This window comes from Electrophorus electricus, chromosome 17, assembly GCF_041902795.1.
Source record: "Electrophorus electricus isolate QZ-2024a chromosome 17, ASM4190279v1, whole genome shotgun sequence".
NCBI classification, from domain to species: Eukaryota; Metazoa; Chordata; class Actinopteri; order Gymnotiformes; family Gymnotidae; genus Electrophorus; species Electrophorus electricus.
The window spans coordinates 11,502,962-11,521,159 of NC_137513.1; the positions used below are offsets into that span (position 1 = coordinate 11,502,962).

An 18,198-nucleotide genomic window follows, 5' to 3' on the forward strand; every position below is an offset into this window, starting at 1 on the left:
TTGTATACTTGTATCTTGATATCATTAATTAATGTATTTTGTGTCTGATCTGATAACACTGCTGAACTATTGATCTGAAGCTGTGCTGCAGGGCACATCACAAAGCACATGCACTCATTTAAAATTCAAACACGTCACATAGAACATGCACTCATTTATAAATACATCCAGAATCACTCATTTGTTCCTCAGAGCAGGGCTGCTCATGAGCAGGCTTGCGAGGCAGCACACTGCACACTCAACTGGCTTCCCTGCACCTGCATGGGCTGTTCCTCAGCATTTAAACACTGCTGTATCATCCTCTCTCTCTTTGTCTCTCTCTCGCTGTCTCTCTCTCTCTCTCTCTCTCTGTCTCTCTCTCTTCTCTCTCCCTCCCTGCTTCTCTGTGTTCCTTCTCTCTCTCTCTCTCTCTCTCGCTCTCGCTCTCTCTCTCTCTTCTTATTAAATTGCTCCCAATGGTCAACTTGAAATCCTCAAGCCTGACATGGATCTTAAGGGTGTTGATTCAGTCTGTATTTTCTGCTTTTTTTTTCTTTGTCATCCCCCACTTTTACGTTTATGGACTTCAGTTCATTTTTCAGGTAATGCTTGAGCAGGGACAGCGAACTGCACACCTAATGGCTCCATTTCCTTCTCTATTTTGCTCTTGCAGACCTTTCTACCATCACTTCATCTCTACATCCTTTTGGACTCTCCTTCAACTTTTCAGCTGAGGCCTTTGATCCACATCAAATCCATATCTGTCTCTGTGTTCACAATCAGCTTCTGTGCATTCTCATTGATCTTCTTTTTGTATCTTTTGCCCCATTGATTTGTACTGGGGACTATTTTGGTAGACTATTCTTGGCTGTTGCCATAATGTGTACTGCTATTTTGCATATGTTAGCCCTCTTTTAATGTTTATTCCATTAATCAATTCCATCTTCATATAGCAAACCACTGAGATTGCTAGTTCTCGAGCGTTAAGACCATACCCATCAAACTCATACAGCTGCAGGATGTTGCTTTAGTATATAGTATGTTTTATTGTTTTTATACACAACTGCTAATTTTGGTATTCACACCTGTATAACACCATGTCCAACAACAGGGTGTGTTATAATGGTATTTTTACACACACAGTGAGAAAGATAGAGAGCAATCCTAATTTCACTCTTTCTCTATCTTTACAGTGGTATATTTTATGCTAAACCAATTTATCCTAACATTTTAGCTGTGGTATTTCTCTTGGTGAAACACATTTATTCCTCATTAGTCCACATAATGTGACATTAAATCAGTCTTTTGGGAGTTACATATTTGAAAATGGAGCCGAAATAGCATTTTTGAATTGCAAATTCTCGCCTACATTTTTCATGGTAACCTCAACTGGTGAATTAGTTGATAATATGTTGAATGATTTTTAATGGATCATAAATCTGAAACAATTATCAAAGCAATTAGAATTTCACAGACAGTAAAGAGCTTTTTGGGAACATATTTTAATGTCTTATGTTCTTGAAGAGCTGTGTGCTTGAAGGGCTTCACCTCCATTAACAGTCTTTAGGTCTTTTCTTTAGAGAGATGTATATAGACCTCACAGGGAAACTATCAGAAACAAATGCTTTCAGCCACAAGATGAAACCTCAAGTAGGATCTGTTCCTCCACAGCATTAACAGTGAGATGGTTGTGAGAGGAATCCTACAAAACACTGAATTGATGAGTGTTATACTGTAAGGGGAGTTATACTGTAAAAGTCACAAATTAAGAGGAAAGCTCTCGCAGGAAAGCACTGACTCAGAAACAGTTTTTTGGGTTGTTTAGGCCACCACTCTACTTACACTTATGTAATTTTGTTTAGGCTGTATTTTCATGTAGCGCTTCCTCAAGCAGAAAATGTACCACCAAGTGTGCTTTTTTAAGGTTTCACCTTTTTTCAGGTTAGGCTATGTGGCTATTTACATGATGAGTGCACTGTAACTGGTACAGGTTAGTTCTTCTTTGTACTTGGTCTTCTCTGATAGATAGCTCACACTTCTATCAGATTTTTCACTGAGCTATGGTATTGAGGATGCTTGCCTTGATATCTACAACTTGACATTAAAGCTTGATACACTTGCTCAGTTACAGAACTATGGGAAACTATGTCACTATTGGAAAAGAAGCCACTTCTTTGCAACCTTTTCTTTTTGCTGTGGCTGGTCAGGTAAATAAAAGTGAGGGTTTTTTTCATGTCAAAATAAACCATGCAGGTGTCTGCAACACATTTTAAACGCGCCTCCTGAGCACTTCACAGAAATACATGGAAATCACATTGATTGGCATTTAGTCAGGATAACGCTAAGCAGCCCTTAGTTTTTGCAAAGTCATACGTGAGTATTAAACACCTAATAACATTGTCTTATTTACAACATTTGTAAGTGTGGGCTTATTTTATTTCAATAAAAATTATTTATTCTTTTAAAAACACTCTTCCCCAAAGTGTACTAAAATGAATTCGGATTTTGTGCTGGCTCCAAGTCCCAGGTACTAGTGCTGAACAATTTGACAGAAAACACAATGGCAGTGAGGAAAAGAGCCATGAAGAAGCGCACATCCACTTTCCTGGGCGGAGTGTTTGTAGCAGCCGACTCAGAGAGGGGCACGCTGCTAGGTGCTTGTCCTTATTAGGATCCTGCTGGGGTTTGTTGTTCCAGCCGTGTAGGGCAACCAGCTGTCCACAACACAGGTGCTGATGTTCAGTGGAGGATGCAGTTTTAGCACCATGGACAGCAACCGGCTGAGAGAAAAATACTGAATTTGGGTTAGGTTAAATCTTCTCTCTGTTTCCTGTTTGAATGTGGAAATAATCAGTAATCAACCACAAAGCAGTCCAGAGTTTTTTTGAATGTTTTTAGCCAGGCCATGTATGGGAGGCCATTTATGGGAAGCCAAGCTTGTTCGAGTATGGATTGAGCTGTTGCTCTCATGTAGGATTTCACCCAGCAGTTATGTACAGTCACAGACTGACCCTGTGCTGGTCTGTGTAGTTTGACATGGTGTACTTCTGTACAGATCAACAGAAGGAGCTGGTATTTACACATCATTGAGCAGAACATCACTGTCTTGATCCTTTCTTCACAGAGCCCCAGGCTGAGAATTACACTGGGTGTGTGGGACGGTGTGTGTGTTGTGTGGGTGGTTGTGTTTAGGGTTGGTTTGGGTGTTTCTGTCCACAGACTGAGAGTCATAGAGAGAGTTGTGACAGAGAGAGGGACAGGAGGGAGAAGGGAGATTGAGAAAGTGAGAAAGGTAAAGATAAGATGTGCCAGTCAGTGGAAATGGTAGAGAGATCAAAATGTGTTTTGAAAGCTAACAAGAGAGACAAATAAAGAAAATGATAAAACAGAGAGAGAAAAAGGAGATCAGATGGGGGCATGTGCCCAGAGCACAGCCCTCCTCTGCTCCCGGGCCGACCTAGCCAGAGAGGGGCAGCCGGAGATGCCATTTGTGACAGCAGAGAGACTGGTGGGGTCATGTGCCAGGAAACAGACCCTGTGACTCGTGATTGGGTTAGGTTAGATACTCATACAGATGAGAAACAAGCAGATATACACACACTCAGAAATATACATACTCATATGAAGCTGTTAGAAAAAAAAAAATGTCCATTTGACCATTTGAAGTTGTTTGGATTTCTTGAAATTATCTCAGATTCATCTTAGTCAGGATAATAAATAAAGGCAGTTGTATTCTTCAGAAAACACAGGCAATTTATGTTCTCTTCATCAGTGCTGTCTATATGACTGGTCTCATAGACAGGTAGTGCTTGTTTCTGGACTCACACTTCACAGTGTTTTATCACTGGCCTGCTGTTGACCCTTCTGGAGGTCTTTTTCTGTCAGCACATCTCTAGATGCACAAGCTGTTTGCCATGCATATAGATCACTAATGTTAATAATCATGAATTAATCCTTAATTAGGCTTCTGAACACAACCTGACAAATACACGCTCACACACACACACACACACACACACACACACACACACACACACACACACACACACACACACATCTGAGAAGGCGACATAGGCTTGGCCTTTATTCGGTGAGAAACGTCCAATAATGATAACTCCCATTTTGCTGCATTAGTGGTTAATGATGTTTGTTAAAGTGCTGGTTTATGAGAACTCTGTGAATGTGTGTGTGTGTGTGTGTGTGTGTGTGTGTGTGTGTGTGTGTGTGTGTGTGTGTGTGTGTGTGTGTGTGTGTGTGTGTGTGTGTGTGTGTGTGTGTGCATCTGTGGAGTAATTGGTGTGTGCTAGTTAATGAGAATTGTCTCTGCATGATTTTAAACACACTTCTGAATGAAATATCAAGACAAAAGCTTGTCTTACACTCATAGTGTTACAAAAACACGGTGCTTGCAAGTCTGTCTTAGCTCTCTTATCCCAGACTGGTCTTTCATCTTGAAACAATATAAGATTCAAAATTCTTCCTTTGTTTGGACTTTCCCTCTCTTTTCTGTTTGACTGTCCTATTTGTCTTTGTCTTTCTGAGAGAGAGAGATATAAAGAGAGAGAGAGATCAAGAGAGAGAGTGTGTGTGTTCTTGAGGGTGAATGGAAGTAGGCAAGTTAGGTGTTGATAAAGAAACAAAAATCTTGGAAGGTTGAAAAAGAAAGTCACAATGAGAGGAACTGCACTGTGTGTGTGGGTTTGGGTGTGTGTGTTGGTGCTTTTAAGCTGGGACCCTACAAAAGCAGCAAATGTTTTTTTTGTATAAGAATCATTGCAGGCTAGAAACACAATCTTTATTATCCTTTCCTGCATTTGTTTCACAGTTATGTGTCTGTCTTGTCATTCAATCTTTCTCTCTGAAACTCTGTTTTCCCCACTGTTTTCTCCCTTTTTAGTCCTCTTCTCTTGCCATCTATTACTGTATTCTCCTCTTCTGTGCCACAGCTAAATTATTCATGTAAGAATGTCCATTCAGTAAGAGCCTATACTTTATTAATGAATCATCACCATCATCTCTCAGTCCTTCATTAAAAAAGCTCTCTACTGAAATGGAGACAAACCTTTTTTAATGGATGAGTGAAATAGCTCTTTAATCACTGAAGAGCTCTAGACTAGAGTGTACCTAACAACCACTAAGGTCATGTGACCTAGTTCCTGGTATATATTTCCTCACCTGCAAATATCAAACCTCCACATTTTACTGAGCTTGTTCACAGAAGCTTGCTCACACTTGAAATTCTGCTGTGCAGAGTGAGTGGACACATTTTTAGAATGTGTAAACAGTTCACAGCCTTAGATGAATACTTTCAGTGTGATAGACTAATATCATGAATACTTTTGGTGAGATGTGCTAATGTTAATAATGAGTGAAAACTAATGTGGGTAGTTAGTATTGCTGTATACCTCAGATGATTATTATCCAAATTAATTTATATGAACCTGAGTTATATAGTCATTAAGTGAGAAATAAACTATACACACATCAAAAACAATAAACCAAAAAAAATGGCTTCACATATCTGTTAACTGTGCTGGAAGTCTGGTTGCAAAATTTTGTATTTGAAGACCAAATTATACTTTTAGATCCATGGGTACAAAATAATTTTGTGCCTTCAGTTTAGTACAGTGCAGAAACTGTTCATTTCAGAATAAGTTTGGGTTCATTTGGATAACACTGAAAGTGTTATGTTCTTCTTTTTGTCTGATAAAGAGATGGTATTAAACAATAGCATAATTCCATATAATTTGGATGTACAATAAGTTTAACAGACATGTGTTGATGCCTTATATAAGAAAATTAAGCTAACACTTACTAGTACCTATTTGGCAACAAGTGAATCCACTTATTTTATTTGTATTATACTATTGGAATTTTGAAACAAACAATTCAAGACATCCACATTTCTGCAGTTTATTGTATCTGTAAAATTTACATATATTTCTCAGATATGTAATAATTTTTAAATTAAACAGTTTATTGTACTGCTGTTGCCAATATCAGTGAGACCCATGCCAAGCTCAGAGGAAGGCTTTGAATCAAGTTTTCTTTTTGTTGTTGTTGTTTTTTGTTTTTTTTTTTGTTTTTGGTTGGTTTGGGTTGTTGCCAGTTGGATGTGTTTTCACTGGGAGCAGTTCTTGCTGTGTAGCTTGGTGAAACGCTGGGCAAAGATGGCATTATGAATAGAAAGTCAAACATCTGTCACCATGGATACAAGCAGAGCTGGAATAAAATGAAGGGCACTGGCTTGCTCCCTTCACTTGCTCCCTTTACTTGTTCACTTCATACATAGCATGTCAGAAAGCTCATCACATGCCCCCTGGCAAGCACCTTTGGACCGTGCCCAAAAAAAATCACCTCTACTTCTCACATCATCATCTCTCAGAGAGATTGACACTTCAGTGAAACACCTCCACCCTAGTGCCAGACCGACAGCTCAAGCTCAGCCTGTACACCCTCAGCCCTGAGCACACATGCAAAGTGGTGCATCAGCAATAGGGAAGTGCTAAAAAAAATCTCACACACGTCCACTAAACAGCAGACCTGCCAAACTCAATGTGAACCAGAGCTTAATAAGAGTGCCCACAATTGGCTGGTTTGAGTCTAAATAACTCTATTGCCCCAGAGCTAGAGTGCAGACACACTGAGAGAGAGAGAGAGAGAGAGAGAGAGAGAGAGAGAGAGAGAGAGAGAGAGAGAGAGAGAGAGAGAGAGAGAGAGAGAGAGAGAGAGAGAGAGAGAGAGAGAAAAAAAGTAAGAGTCAGGAAGAACAAGGGACAGACAGATGGAGCCTGCCCCAGATTTCTCTAAGAAATCCACTCCAGATTTCCACTGCCTCTGTGTGAGAGAGCCAAGTTGGCCCTCCTGGTCCCTGAGCTTCAGACTGACCTGTTTAATCCAACTACGGGGAGCTCGTGCTCTTTGGTCTGCACTAAAGAGAAAATGTGGATTCTTGTGAAGTGGTAGTACAGGCAGTGAGAGGAGTCCACCTGGGACAGAAGGGACAGGTGGTGCTAGATGGTGCTGAAGTGCACAGAGATCACAGGAGCAGGGGAGTGCAGTGTGGCATGTGCGTGCTGTAGGAAATTCAGAAAGTCATTACTGTAAGTGTTGAAAGAAATATGGTGTGTGTGTGGGGGGGGGTTGTGGGGGAGGGCTGGGTGGGTGGGTATGTGTCTGTGTCTAGGAGGAAAGAGTATTCCATCACTATCTGATAGTGAGAGAGAGATAAGTGTGTGTGTGTGTGTGTGTGTGTGTGTGTGTGTGTGTGTGTGTGTGTGTGTGTGTCCGGGAGAGGAGGGAGGTGTTGGTGTGTGATATATAGTTGATGTGAGGAGTGTGAGCGGGCTCTCTAATAAGTGAGGTGCATAGGGAGCAAGTCCTTCTGAAGTACAAGGTGAAAGAACCATCCTCATCCTCACCTTCATATGGAAGTTTATTCCCCTCCCTTTCTCTTCCTCTCTTCCATTCCCCCACCCCACCCAGGTGAGTTATGACATAGAGGTTTTAATATGGATGCCCTTTCTGTCTCCATACCCTATCCACCCTGTAAAAAGCTTTAAAGCTTTTTCTCCTGCTGTAAACTCTCACACAGCCCTTGCATAGTAGCTGGTCCACTTCCACAGCTGCTATAACAAACAAACGCTAAGCGGTTCAGCAAATAAGTGGAGCTTTTTATACATAATGCCATTTAGTTTTAAAAAAGAGCAGTTTTCAGTAAAGTGCAAAATATAAAACTGTCAGCAGTCCTGAAATACAACATATACAAGAATGAACTCATGAGTCTCTGCGTTTGTGTTATGGATCTAACAATGAAAATATGTACAAATATAGCCACTAATGGTTGAAACCTCTAATGGTTGAAATTTAACAGGAATATTTCATTACATTTTTACATATCGTTTACCATTTGTATTTCTTACACATGTAATCCATAATGTATCTATTCTCAGTTAGAGTATGTCGTCTTCTGTGTGTTAATTTGACAGACACAGCTGGACAAGGTGATTTTACCCCTCAATGTCCCTAGACAGTGATGCAACATGACTGTTATTCACAAGTCCAGGGTGTTCCCTGCACATTGGAGTAGCAAAACCTGGCAGCAAACCCTGAATAGTAGCCAGAAAGCTTAAGAGGCTTGGAGTGTGTGGCATCAGTACAGTATATGAAACTAGAAAATCTTCGTTATATTTATTTTATGCATAAATAAAACAAAAATAATAATAACATATAAATATAAATAGTATGCAAAGAAATTGTGTACACTAAAATAAAAAATTAAAGCTACAAAAATGAGATCATATCTAGCATATCTAGCAAGCTCTACATATGTTTATATGTATAACTATACAGCTTAATATTTATATATAGTATATACCTACAAATAGATGAATATGTATGAATATGATGAATAAATGAGAAAGTAACACTAAAGTAACACTACTTAAGCACTAAACAAACCTGCTGCTTCATTTTTAACAAGGACAGTAACTGCTTTCTGCTCAGCAATAGGCTTTTCTTTCAGGAGGAGGTATGGTATATCTGAAAACAAGGCAGAGATTATACTGGAATAGAGACAAAGAGAAAGCATTGACATCTGATTTTTAAACACATTCATCTTCTTGTCATAAGAGACCTACTCCACTGCCCATATGATGGAAACATTCTGAATGCTAACTAAAGACTTAGCATTGAATAGTGATCATCAGACTCATTCTGTTTATGCAGTGTTCATTAAACTAATTATTCAAAGAATGGCTCATTAACAAATGACACAGAACACATAAGCTGAAAATAGATGCCATGCACCTAGGCTGTCAAAAGAATACAGCACTTGGTACTTTATTTTTGCTTTAATTTGCTAGTAGGATTTATTTGTGCTTTAATTTGCTAGTAGTGAGGTGACTACTCACAAATATGGGAATGAGATGATTGCAAGAATCAGCATTTACTGACTTACTTATTACAGCACATTTTCTACCCCATAAGAGTAGCAGGACTGTGCCAGTGGCTAGATGAAGGACCACTCACTTTCTTTGATGAAGAATCACTCACTCATTCTCGAGCTATACTTTAGCATCATGAAAGCCAGTTGTCTAGAGATGGTTACCCTGTAAAGGCCAGTTTTTGTTCACTCTACCCAAACATATGATGGGTCCATATGGGATTCATTAATGCTGTCTGAGATTCAGTCAGTATAAGCTCTCTGATTTTTAACTGGTCTGGAGAAAAACTCCTCTTGGATCTTCGAATTGCCCTCAATAGATTACTCCAAACAACCCAGGAACAGCTGCCTAGTTGACCTAGAGTCTTCATGATGTCCTGGGAAAGGATGGAACCAGGGTGGTGGAGAAGTGGGTGGAGGTAGGAGGAGCCACAGCAAGAGAGGGGGTTGGGAAAGGGAGGAACAGTTGAGACTGGTCAAGATTCAGAAACATCATCAGGAGTAGATGTACCTACACAGAAAGAGAGGATAGATTATGAGGCATGGTCAATTAATAAAGTGTGTAAATTAGGGGTATACAATGTGCAAGATCTAGCTAAGGCAGCACAACTAATAGGATAGAGCCAGAAGGAAACACAGACATGAGGGTTCCCTGGAATATCTGCACTCTGCCGCTCCCAGCCAACAAACTCGAGTGATTAAAAGAGGTGAAGTGACTGCAATGCAACATCCTAGTTTACCATAACTCTTGGTTCAGAGGGTCTGAGTGATGGCTGGCCTCTGATAGGTTATATTTTCCGTTCAAAGGACAATGAAGCTGCTGCGACAGGAAATTCCTCTATCTCCAGCATTGGCTGTGAGCTTCCCTTTACCTCTTGCTCATGCACTCCAAGGGCCTTTCCTCTTCTCATTAGTGTCTCACACAAAACCTCATGGAGGTTGGAGCATCTCACTGTTTTTCATTCTCACCCCCCCCCCCCCCCACTGCCCCAGTCTATCTCTCTCAATCTATTTCTGTCTCTCTCTCACTCTTTCTGTCTCTCTTTCTCTTCCTAATTTCCTCTTTCTTAGTGTGTACCCCTCTCTCTCTCTCCTTCCCTCTTGCCCCCAAGCAAGGCCTCGGGCGTCCAGCACACACATCTGTCACTGCTCTGAGCTTGCTGTCAGACAGAGAGAGAGATTGGTTGGCTGTTGTTTAGATCCAGTGTCGATCGAGCAGACAGGACCTGCTGAAAAGCCTCGTTAGTCTGCAGTAAAGAGATGGGAAAGTGGCAGATGGACAGAGATGTAGGGGGAGAGAGAGAGAGAGAGAGAGAGAGAGAGAGAGAGAGAGAGAGAGAGAGAGAGAGATGGCTAGACCTCTCTAAAGCCTAACATTGAGTAGGAACTTTTACAGAATCAGTTCTGTGCTAGACTCAAACATGATGGTCCTCAAGGTCATTCAGCTAGATCCAAACAACATCCTGTTTGTGATCAGAGCCAAGAATATCATATGGCTAAGATCACCTAAACTGTAGAGTGAATGTTGCCATTTGCCATTCTGCAATACTATTTGTGCACTCCACTCTATTACTCTGTTCCTCTCTCTTTGTCTATTTGATTATATCTACATTACTATTTTGGTACTGAGTGCAATGGAGATCTCTGTCTTAAGACCTTAACTGTAGAGTGAATGTTGCCATTTGCCGTTCTGCTATACTATTTGTGCACTCCACTTTATCACTCTCTTCCTCTCTCTTTGTCTATTTGATGATATCTACATTACAATTTTGGTACTGAGTGCATTGGAGAGGTCTGTCTTAAGACCTAAAGATATAAGTGAAGATGTCTACTGAACAACTGAATACAGAGCATTGCTGGATTTTATCTGCTCTGTTATGTGCACTGTATTAGTAATAGTGTTGGGTATGTGTATCTATCAAGAGGTGTATGTTATGCATATATCATGACCTTTATGACAATAAGTGAATATAATGTGTCACTACAGCAACTTTCTAAACTATAATGGAAAACAGATTCAGATGTTAAGACTTTGGTGACACTAAAGTCGAAAATTGCCTAGTTTTAATGTAGCTGGGATATACACTCTTTAAAGGAAAACTCTTTCTACACTGCTACCTAATATACTTTTTTGCACTGGGTGCATAGACTGACACCGTCCTAACTGCTCTGTCTCTCTTTCTCTCTCCACCTATTTCCTACCAGGTGCTACGTAGATGACAAGGTGTCCAAAGTGGCCTGGCTCAACCGCTCCAACATTATCTTTGCTGGGGAGGACAAGTGGTCACTGGACCCCCGTGTGGACCTGGTGACAAAGGGCCAGCTAGAGTATAGCCTGCGCATTCAGAAGGTGGATGTGTATGATGAGGGGCCCTACACATGCTCCATTCAAACCAAGCAGCAATCCAAGACCTCCCAGGTCTACCTCATTGTGCAAGGTGAGCTGGGGGAGTGTATGTCAGGTGATTGACAGCCTGTCAGTCCACTGATGACTTGTCATCTGTTATCGGCTGCCCGTCGTCATTCCTGGAACTGCACTCTTAAAATCCAGAAGCCAGTTGTCTCTGACAAGGACGAGTATTCCCTAGCCAAAGACTTCGTTTCCCAGCCTTGTTGAATCAACAGATATTTGAATATGTGTCATGGGCAGGACAGAGTGGCAGGGTTTATGGGGATATGTGTCATATAAGGGTTGGGTTATTGTGTGATGTGAAGACAGGGTAAGCCAGAATGGCATTTTTAACACAATCACATAATGGCAGTGCACTAAGTAAAGAGCTTAGGTGTCAGGTTTCAGGAGTTACATGATGTGATTTTAGAAGTTCTAGTGAGGATTTATGAATGCACATTATTAGAGAAAATGGAAAGAGATATTACATTTCTTATGAAACTGTATATTTTACTCTGATCCATCAACCTGAGAGAAAGTAAGTGAATATATACCATTTCTAACCAGCAATTACGTTATACATGTCTACCCTAATCACCCTGTCAGTACTGAAAGACGAAAGTGAGTATGCTCTATCTCAAACTATTAGCCTGCTAGCCACCCTGCCTCTGGCCTTAACCTCTCATTGAAGACCAGTCTGATTGTGCATTGTTGCATTTTGAAACTCTGATAGGAAAGTGAGTCTGAGAGAACACTTCTACTAAGTGACTATAAGTGGAAGAGTTGTACGCTGTGACTCCAGTCAGACGTATTTTGATTTTGTGACATGGGGAAGAGCTTCAGGAGAAAGGGATTAGAAGGTTAATGTCTGCTATCTCACACACATCTACTGCTAGTACAAGCTGCTAATAGGGGGTGGGCAACAGTGCAATCAATATCTCTAAGCAGCAGTAAGGATCCATAAGAACAATTTGGGCAGTCATACTTGAATCCATAGAGTCAGCTAATGTATTCACTGCTCAGTTGTATTGTCTTAAATGCCCTCAGCTTGCAGTTTTCTTTGCTGTTGGGTCTTACTAATTGTCTGACATTCATTTTACACTAGTTGGGTCTGTTTTGATCCGTTTCCAAGTTCCTTACTCATATTCATGGTGAAGTTTTTATTATTGTTTTCAAAGAAACAATTGTCACACTCTACAAGTTTAAAGTCTGAACATTGTCATAACAATTATGAATATATAACTTCAGAAAAGAGTTTGAGGTTCTATTTTCATTCTAGAGATAAATAGAGAAATACACAAACCATGTAAAATGGTATTGTTTACTTTTTTTAAATATTTTGCAATTTGCAAGCCAAACAAGCCAATATCATCAAACAGGATGTTCTAATGTTATTGTTGTTGCTGTTGTTGTATTGTTGTTGCTGTTGTTGTTGGAAAACTTTAGCTAATTTTTGTCCAATAGAACACATTGATGTTTTCTTCATGGGTGGTACTCTGTGCAAGCTGAAATGATTTTGGAAAAAGCCCTGGTAAGATTTATGATTACTGCCTCCAGAGAATCTGAGGAGTGCCCATTCTCATTTTCCCTGCAGGAACGTGTTCATTACTCTTTTGTGTTGTATTATACAGGGGTTTTGTTTTTGCAAAACCATAAATCTTTATACAATTAGGAGTGATCCTGTTGAACTTGTTTGTTTCCTGGGAGAGTAATGCCAATGGTATTGGCATGGCTACACAGCATAAAATAAAGGATGCTTGGCAACAGTACAAGCACAGCATCTGACAAAACAAAGCACATGCAAATGCTATTCATCTTCCATGACAAACTAATAGGGAGTTTGGCATTATTTCTTTGCTGTGCAGTTTATTGTAGAAATTAAATAAATGAAAAGTGTACATGTGCAAAAATCTTTGGCTGCCCCATCAACACTAAACTCCACCTCTCCACCACCTCCACCTGGGTGTGGTTCCATTAAACAATGCAAGGGAGTCATAACATTTGGTATTTCATACTACTTAATTATAAGCATAACAATGGAATACATCTAAAGAGATGTATTAAGGTGTAGGGAACACCTGACCAACATATGAGCTTGTGGGACATCTAATTCCAAAACCATGAGAATTATTTTAACCTCACATTTGCAGCTATAACAGTCTCCACTCTTCTGGGAAGATAAAAAAATATTGGAGCATGTCTGTCAGAATTCGTACCCGTTCAAAAAATATTATTGAGGTCAGGCACTGATGTTGAATGATAATGTATGACATGCAATCAACATTCCAATTAATCCCAAAGGTGTTCAGCATGTTAGAACAGGGCTCTATGCAGTTCCTCCACGTCAGACTCATCAAACCATGCCTTTATGGATCTTGCTTTTGCACTGGGAAACAGTCATGTAGGAACAGGAAAGAGTGTTCAGCAAACCATTGTTGCAAAGTTGGAAACATATTATTATCTAAAATGTCTTTGGATGATGTAGCAGTAGCATTACCTTTCATCTGAACGAAAAGGCTTAGCCCAAACTCTGAAAAACACCTCCAGACCATTATTCCTCCTCCAAACTTTACTGTGGGGACTGCTTTTTGCTAGGTAGCATTTTCCTTGCATCCCCCAAACACAGAGGGATCCATCAGACTGCCAGACACTGAAGTGTGATCTCTCCAGAGAACACGCTTCCACTGCTCCAGAGTCCAGCAGCAGCATGCTTTACACCACTTCAGCTGAAGCTTGGCATTGCGCATAGTGAGCTTGCGTGGGAAACCATTTCATCAGGCTCCTGCCTGATGCTATGGAAACCCATTTCATCAGGCACATGGTCCTTGTGTTGTTGATTCCAGAGGCATTTTAGAACTAGTGAATGATGCAACAAAGGAAAGGGGATTTTACCATACTATGCATTTCAGCACTCGACAACCCTGCTCTGTGAGTTTCGTGGTCTACTGCTTCGTAGCCAGCTGTTTCTCTGTTGTTTCTCTTAGATGCTTCCATTTCACAATATTAGCACTTACAGTTGACTGAGACAGATATAGCAGGGAACAAAGGACTTTATTTGATTCACCTGTTAGCAGTGGGTGTTGTTAAAATACCTGAACTCAATAATTGGGCTGTATAGTGTAGATGAAAGCACTGGTCAAAAATGATTTTGCTTCCTGCAAAAAAAAAAAATCTGTTTATAATTGTGTGTTTGCACGTTGCATCCAAATATATTTTCAGAATTTTTCTTTGACCCATAGTTTTTTCTTTGTTATTGTTTAAAGAAAATTCACTTGCCATTATTTATAGTGTGGAAATTCATTAAGTGTAAATAACAGCCTTTATTAATGTGCAATAACAGCCTTTATTAATGTAAAGGCTTTACTTAATGTAAAACACATTCTCTGTGACTTAAAAGCATGCATGATAATTAAAAGCTAATAACAGATTCAAATTAATTATAAAAACTCCTATAAGGTCCATCTATTTTAGTTTGTGAAACAAAAAAAAAGTTAAAATTTTGTTGCCCAGTGTAGCTATAATGTAAATAATAATTCCAAGCTTTTATCCAACTATATTAGGTCAGGAAGATCTTGAAGTACAACTGAGATGTCAAAAAAAAAAAAAAAAACAAGCAGTTACGTTTTGCAGTCTTCCATCTCAGAAGATGTACATGGATTCACGTTCCGCTGGTTTGAGCTGTGAGGTAGTGACAGTGTTCCCATGGTGTCTGGAACACTAGGTACTCAGTATGACAGGTGTCAATTCTGTTTGTTTGTTGGTTTATTTTATTGCTGTTGCTAGAGAGTTAGGCGACTGTATAGGTTTTCTGCAGGCTTTATACCAGCAAGTGCAGCTTGTGGGTTTGTTGGGGGGGGGGGCTATACAGCTCAGTCACTGCATTTTACCTGCTAATACAGCCCCCATGCTGCAGGACACTGGGCAGACAGCCCACACACCATCGTCAAGCACAAATACTGTGCTGCCTAATGGTAATGTGGATTCCCTTCCTGCCTGTTGGATCTTATCTAAGAGCATGGTACTGCAGCATATGACTGGGCTCAACAAGGTCTATGGTCCACAGAGAATTTCTTCAGCTCAAATTGTTGTAAATGTATGAACATTTGTATAGGTATGGCCTATCATATTTTGAAATGTATAATTAGGCCCTATCATTAGTATCATTGTTTGAAAGGTAATGATAGGCCCAACGTATAACCCTTGTGTTAGCCTCTGTGACCCATTATGGTAGAAATTCAGTGGAGATGAACAGAGTTGACAGGTCAGATTTATTTGCCACTTCTTGCACACAATTACACATCTTCAGAATGCATTTTCAGGTAAAGTATAACATTCAAATTCAAATTTAGTTGTATAGGTTTCCCATAGAATGGCTGGACAGAAATCAGCTTTACAGTGAATGGCTGCATGTGTCTTGGATGAAGAGTGACAGCCCTCACCCTCGCTGGTTGGCAGCTGTCATATGATAATTCAAGAAAATTACCTGATGGTTGGGAATTGGCTATGAGTAAAATATGGAGAAACATTGGGGAGAAATCAAAAGCAAGCAAACAAAAAATCTGCTGTACATAGAATCCGGAACCAGGCCCCTGATGAACAAGCCAAAGATGACAGTGGCAAGGAAAAATCAGTGGTCAATTTAGCATGAGTCTAACTATGCAGTCAGAGATTAAGTTTAAGTAGAGGGAGTAGAATAGTAATAGAGAAGAGAATAGTAGAGTTGGTGAAGGAGGTCTACAGTAGGCATGACCCAGGGAGTGCTCTCACATCTGACCTTGATGTGTTCTGTCACACCAACACCTCACCATGTGACGCATAGACCCAGAATCATGACACAATCAAAGACAAACCCTCAATTGCTCAAAAATTGTACTCAGTCATAAATGTAAGGTGCTTTGGATAGAAGTATCAGCTAAATGCTGTAAATTTAAATGTAAAAAGCTCTGAGTGTTGGCAGTAAGTAATTAATAGCAGATAGTTTCCTTTAGGTACCAGAGTCCAAAATCCACCTCTAATTCAGAACACAGGCCATTTGTGAGTCTTATGTGAAATAATAGTTGAACTTTATAATAGGATTAATCAGTTTGGCAAAGTCTGTTTCAGGTCATCTTACAGTCTGTAGACACAAACCAGTCTACGCTATGCCAGCTCCCTAATTTCAGTCCAATCCATTTTTCTCATGTTCTGCACAAAATACCTCCTGCATTTTCTGGCTTTTCACTTTCTTCACCCCTCTGTTAGACTGAGAGAGACTGCATTGGGATTTTGGCTCAGGATCTCCTTCACAGCACTGTTTTGTATCTATTATTAGTTTTGAATGTCTTTGCTCCCAGAAGACTTCCTTGTCTTCCCTACTCTTCGCGTTAGAACTGCACGCTATTTAGCTGGATCTTTATCATGGCAATGTTAACCTCCATGAACCTACTTGTGCATTCTAGTCCATTCTAGTCCATTCTTAAGAGTAAGAACCTGGTGCATCTAAACCAAGTTCCCAGAGTTCAAACTGTGCTACTGAGCAAACTGACAAATCAGCACAAATTGCATGGTGTGTGGTGTAAGTGTGGGGATCTATCAGAGATGAGTTTTTTCAGACTAACTAACTATGTTTAAAAATGTCACAGAGAAATAAACACCGGTCATCCATGTATTTTCTTGTCTCAAAACTCCTATAATAACTGCTCTATGAAACAGTATTATCACAGTGTGTATTTGGCCTAGGCTTAGAATGTGGTTATAAATTGCATATAACAATAGTAAGTGTAGACAGAAAAGTATGTAGTAAGTGACAGTTTTAGTTACACAGAGTTTTTGCGGTTAATAGTTTATTTAAAATATCACTGCCACGCTACAGAATGAAAACACACCTGTTTACATTTTTTAAAGTTTTTACATTACCTTTTCACACCTCCATTAGTATTGAAAATGAGGCACTGATTAATACAGCTTTTTCTATCAGCGGAATCATGCACAATCACCTATTTTATACAGCTTGTTAATTTACCCATATGCGATATTTAGCATCTTTCTTATGCCTCACATTTCTTTGTGCTCCTTAAAACACTTTTTCTTTTGGGAGGTACACTTTTCAGCTGATTATTAGAATATAATTTACACTTTCCAAAGAACCCTGCTTCTCCAGCACAAAGCCATTTAGTCAAGATTTCTGTTTAATATTTTGCAAGATGGCAGCTAATTCGATAATAGTGAAATGGGAGTTAAAGTGTAGCATGTGGATGTGTAAGCAGTTGCTGAGTAACATAGTGGTTTGTGCTCTTTGCAGCAGCAGTGGGAAGGACACACTCGAAGGCTTTGTCTCATTACTGGTCTCCAATGTGCAGCAACATGCGATTATACTCTCCCTCACAGTCTCTCTTCTCTCTCTTCCTCATGCTCTCTCTCCCTCACCCTCTCTCTTTCTCTCTCATCTCTATCTCTTACTCTCTGAGAAAGTGAAGTCCTTTCATGAATCCACATACAGCAGTAGGTTATTAAATATTTATAGCTGGCATATTTATCCCTAAAGCACAATGTACTCATAGTTACGCAACTCTGAGGGAGTGCATACGTGCGCTTGCGCGTGTGTGTGTGTGCGTGTGTATGTATGTGTGTGTGTGTGTGTGTGTGTGTGTGTGTGTGTGTGTGTGTGTGTGTGTGTGTGTGTGTGTGTGTGTGTGTGATTGAAAGAAAGAGAGAATCTGAGAGAGAGAGAGAGAGAGAGAGAGAGAATGAAGCTGATCTCACTGACCTTTACCAGTTATCAAGAGACAGTGGAAACCTTTTTGCCCCAGTTCCATAGAGAAAGAAGACAAGAATAGCTATCTCCCATCAGGAAGAGAGAGAGAGAGAGCCAAGCAAAGAGATCCAAGCAAAAGGGAAAAAAGACAAA

The 18,198-nt window shown here is 40.0% G+C and overlaps 1 protein-coding gene across 5 annotated transcripts in view; it reads left to right on the forward strand.

The window, feature by feature from the left end:
• lsamp (limbic system associated membrane protein) overlaps positions 1-18,198 on the forward strand; it is a 722,044-nt gene that overhangs the window by 655,621 nt on the left and 48,225 nt on the right. For all 5 annotated transcript variants that reach the window (XR_014118001.1, XM_035534192.2, XM_027016165.3 and 2 more), the window contains one exon: positions 11,129-11,361. Coding sequence is in view for 4 of the 5 variants with exons in the window: in XM_035534192.2 (XP_035390085.1) it covers positions 11,129-11,361 (233 nt within the window). In the remaining variant the exon portion in view is untranslated. The remainder of the gene's footprint in view (positions 1-11,128; positions 11,362-18,198) is intronic.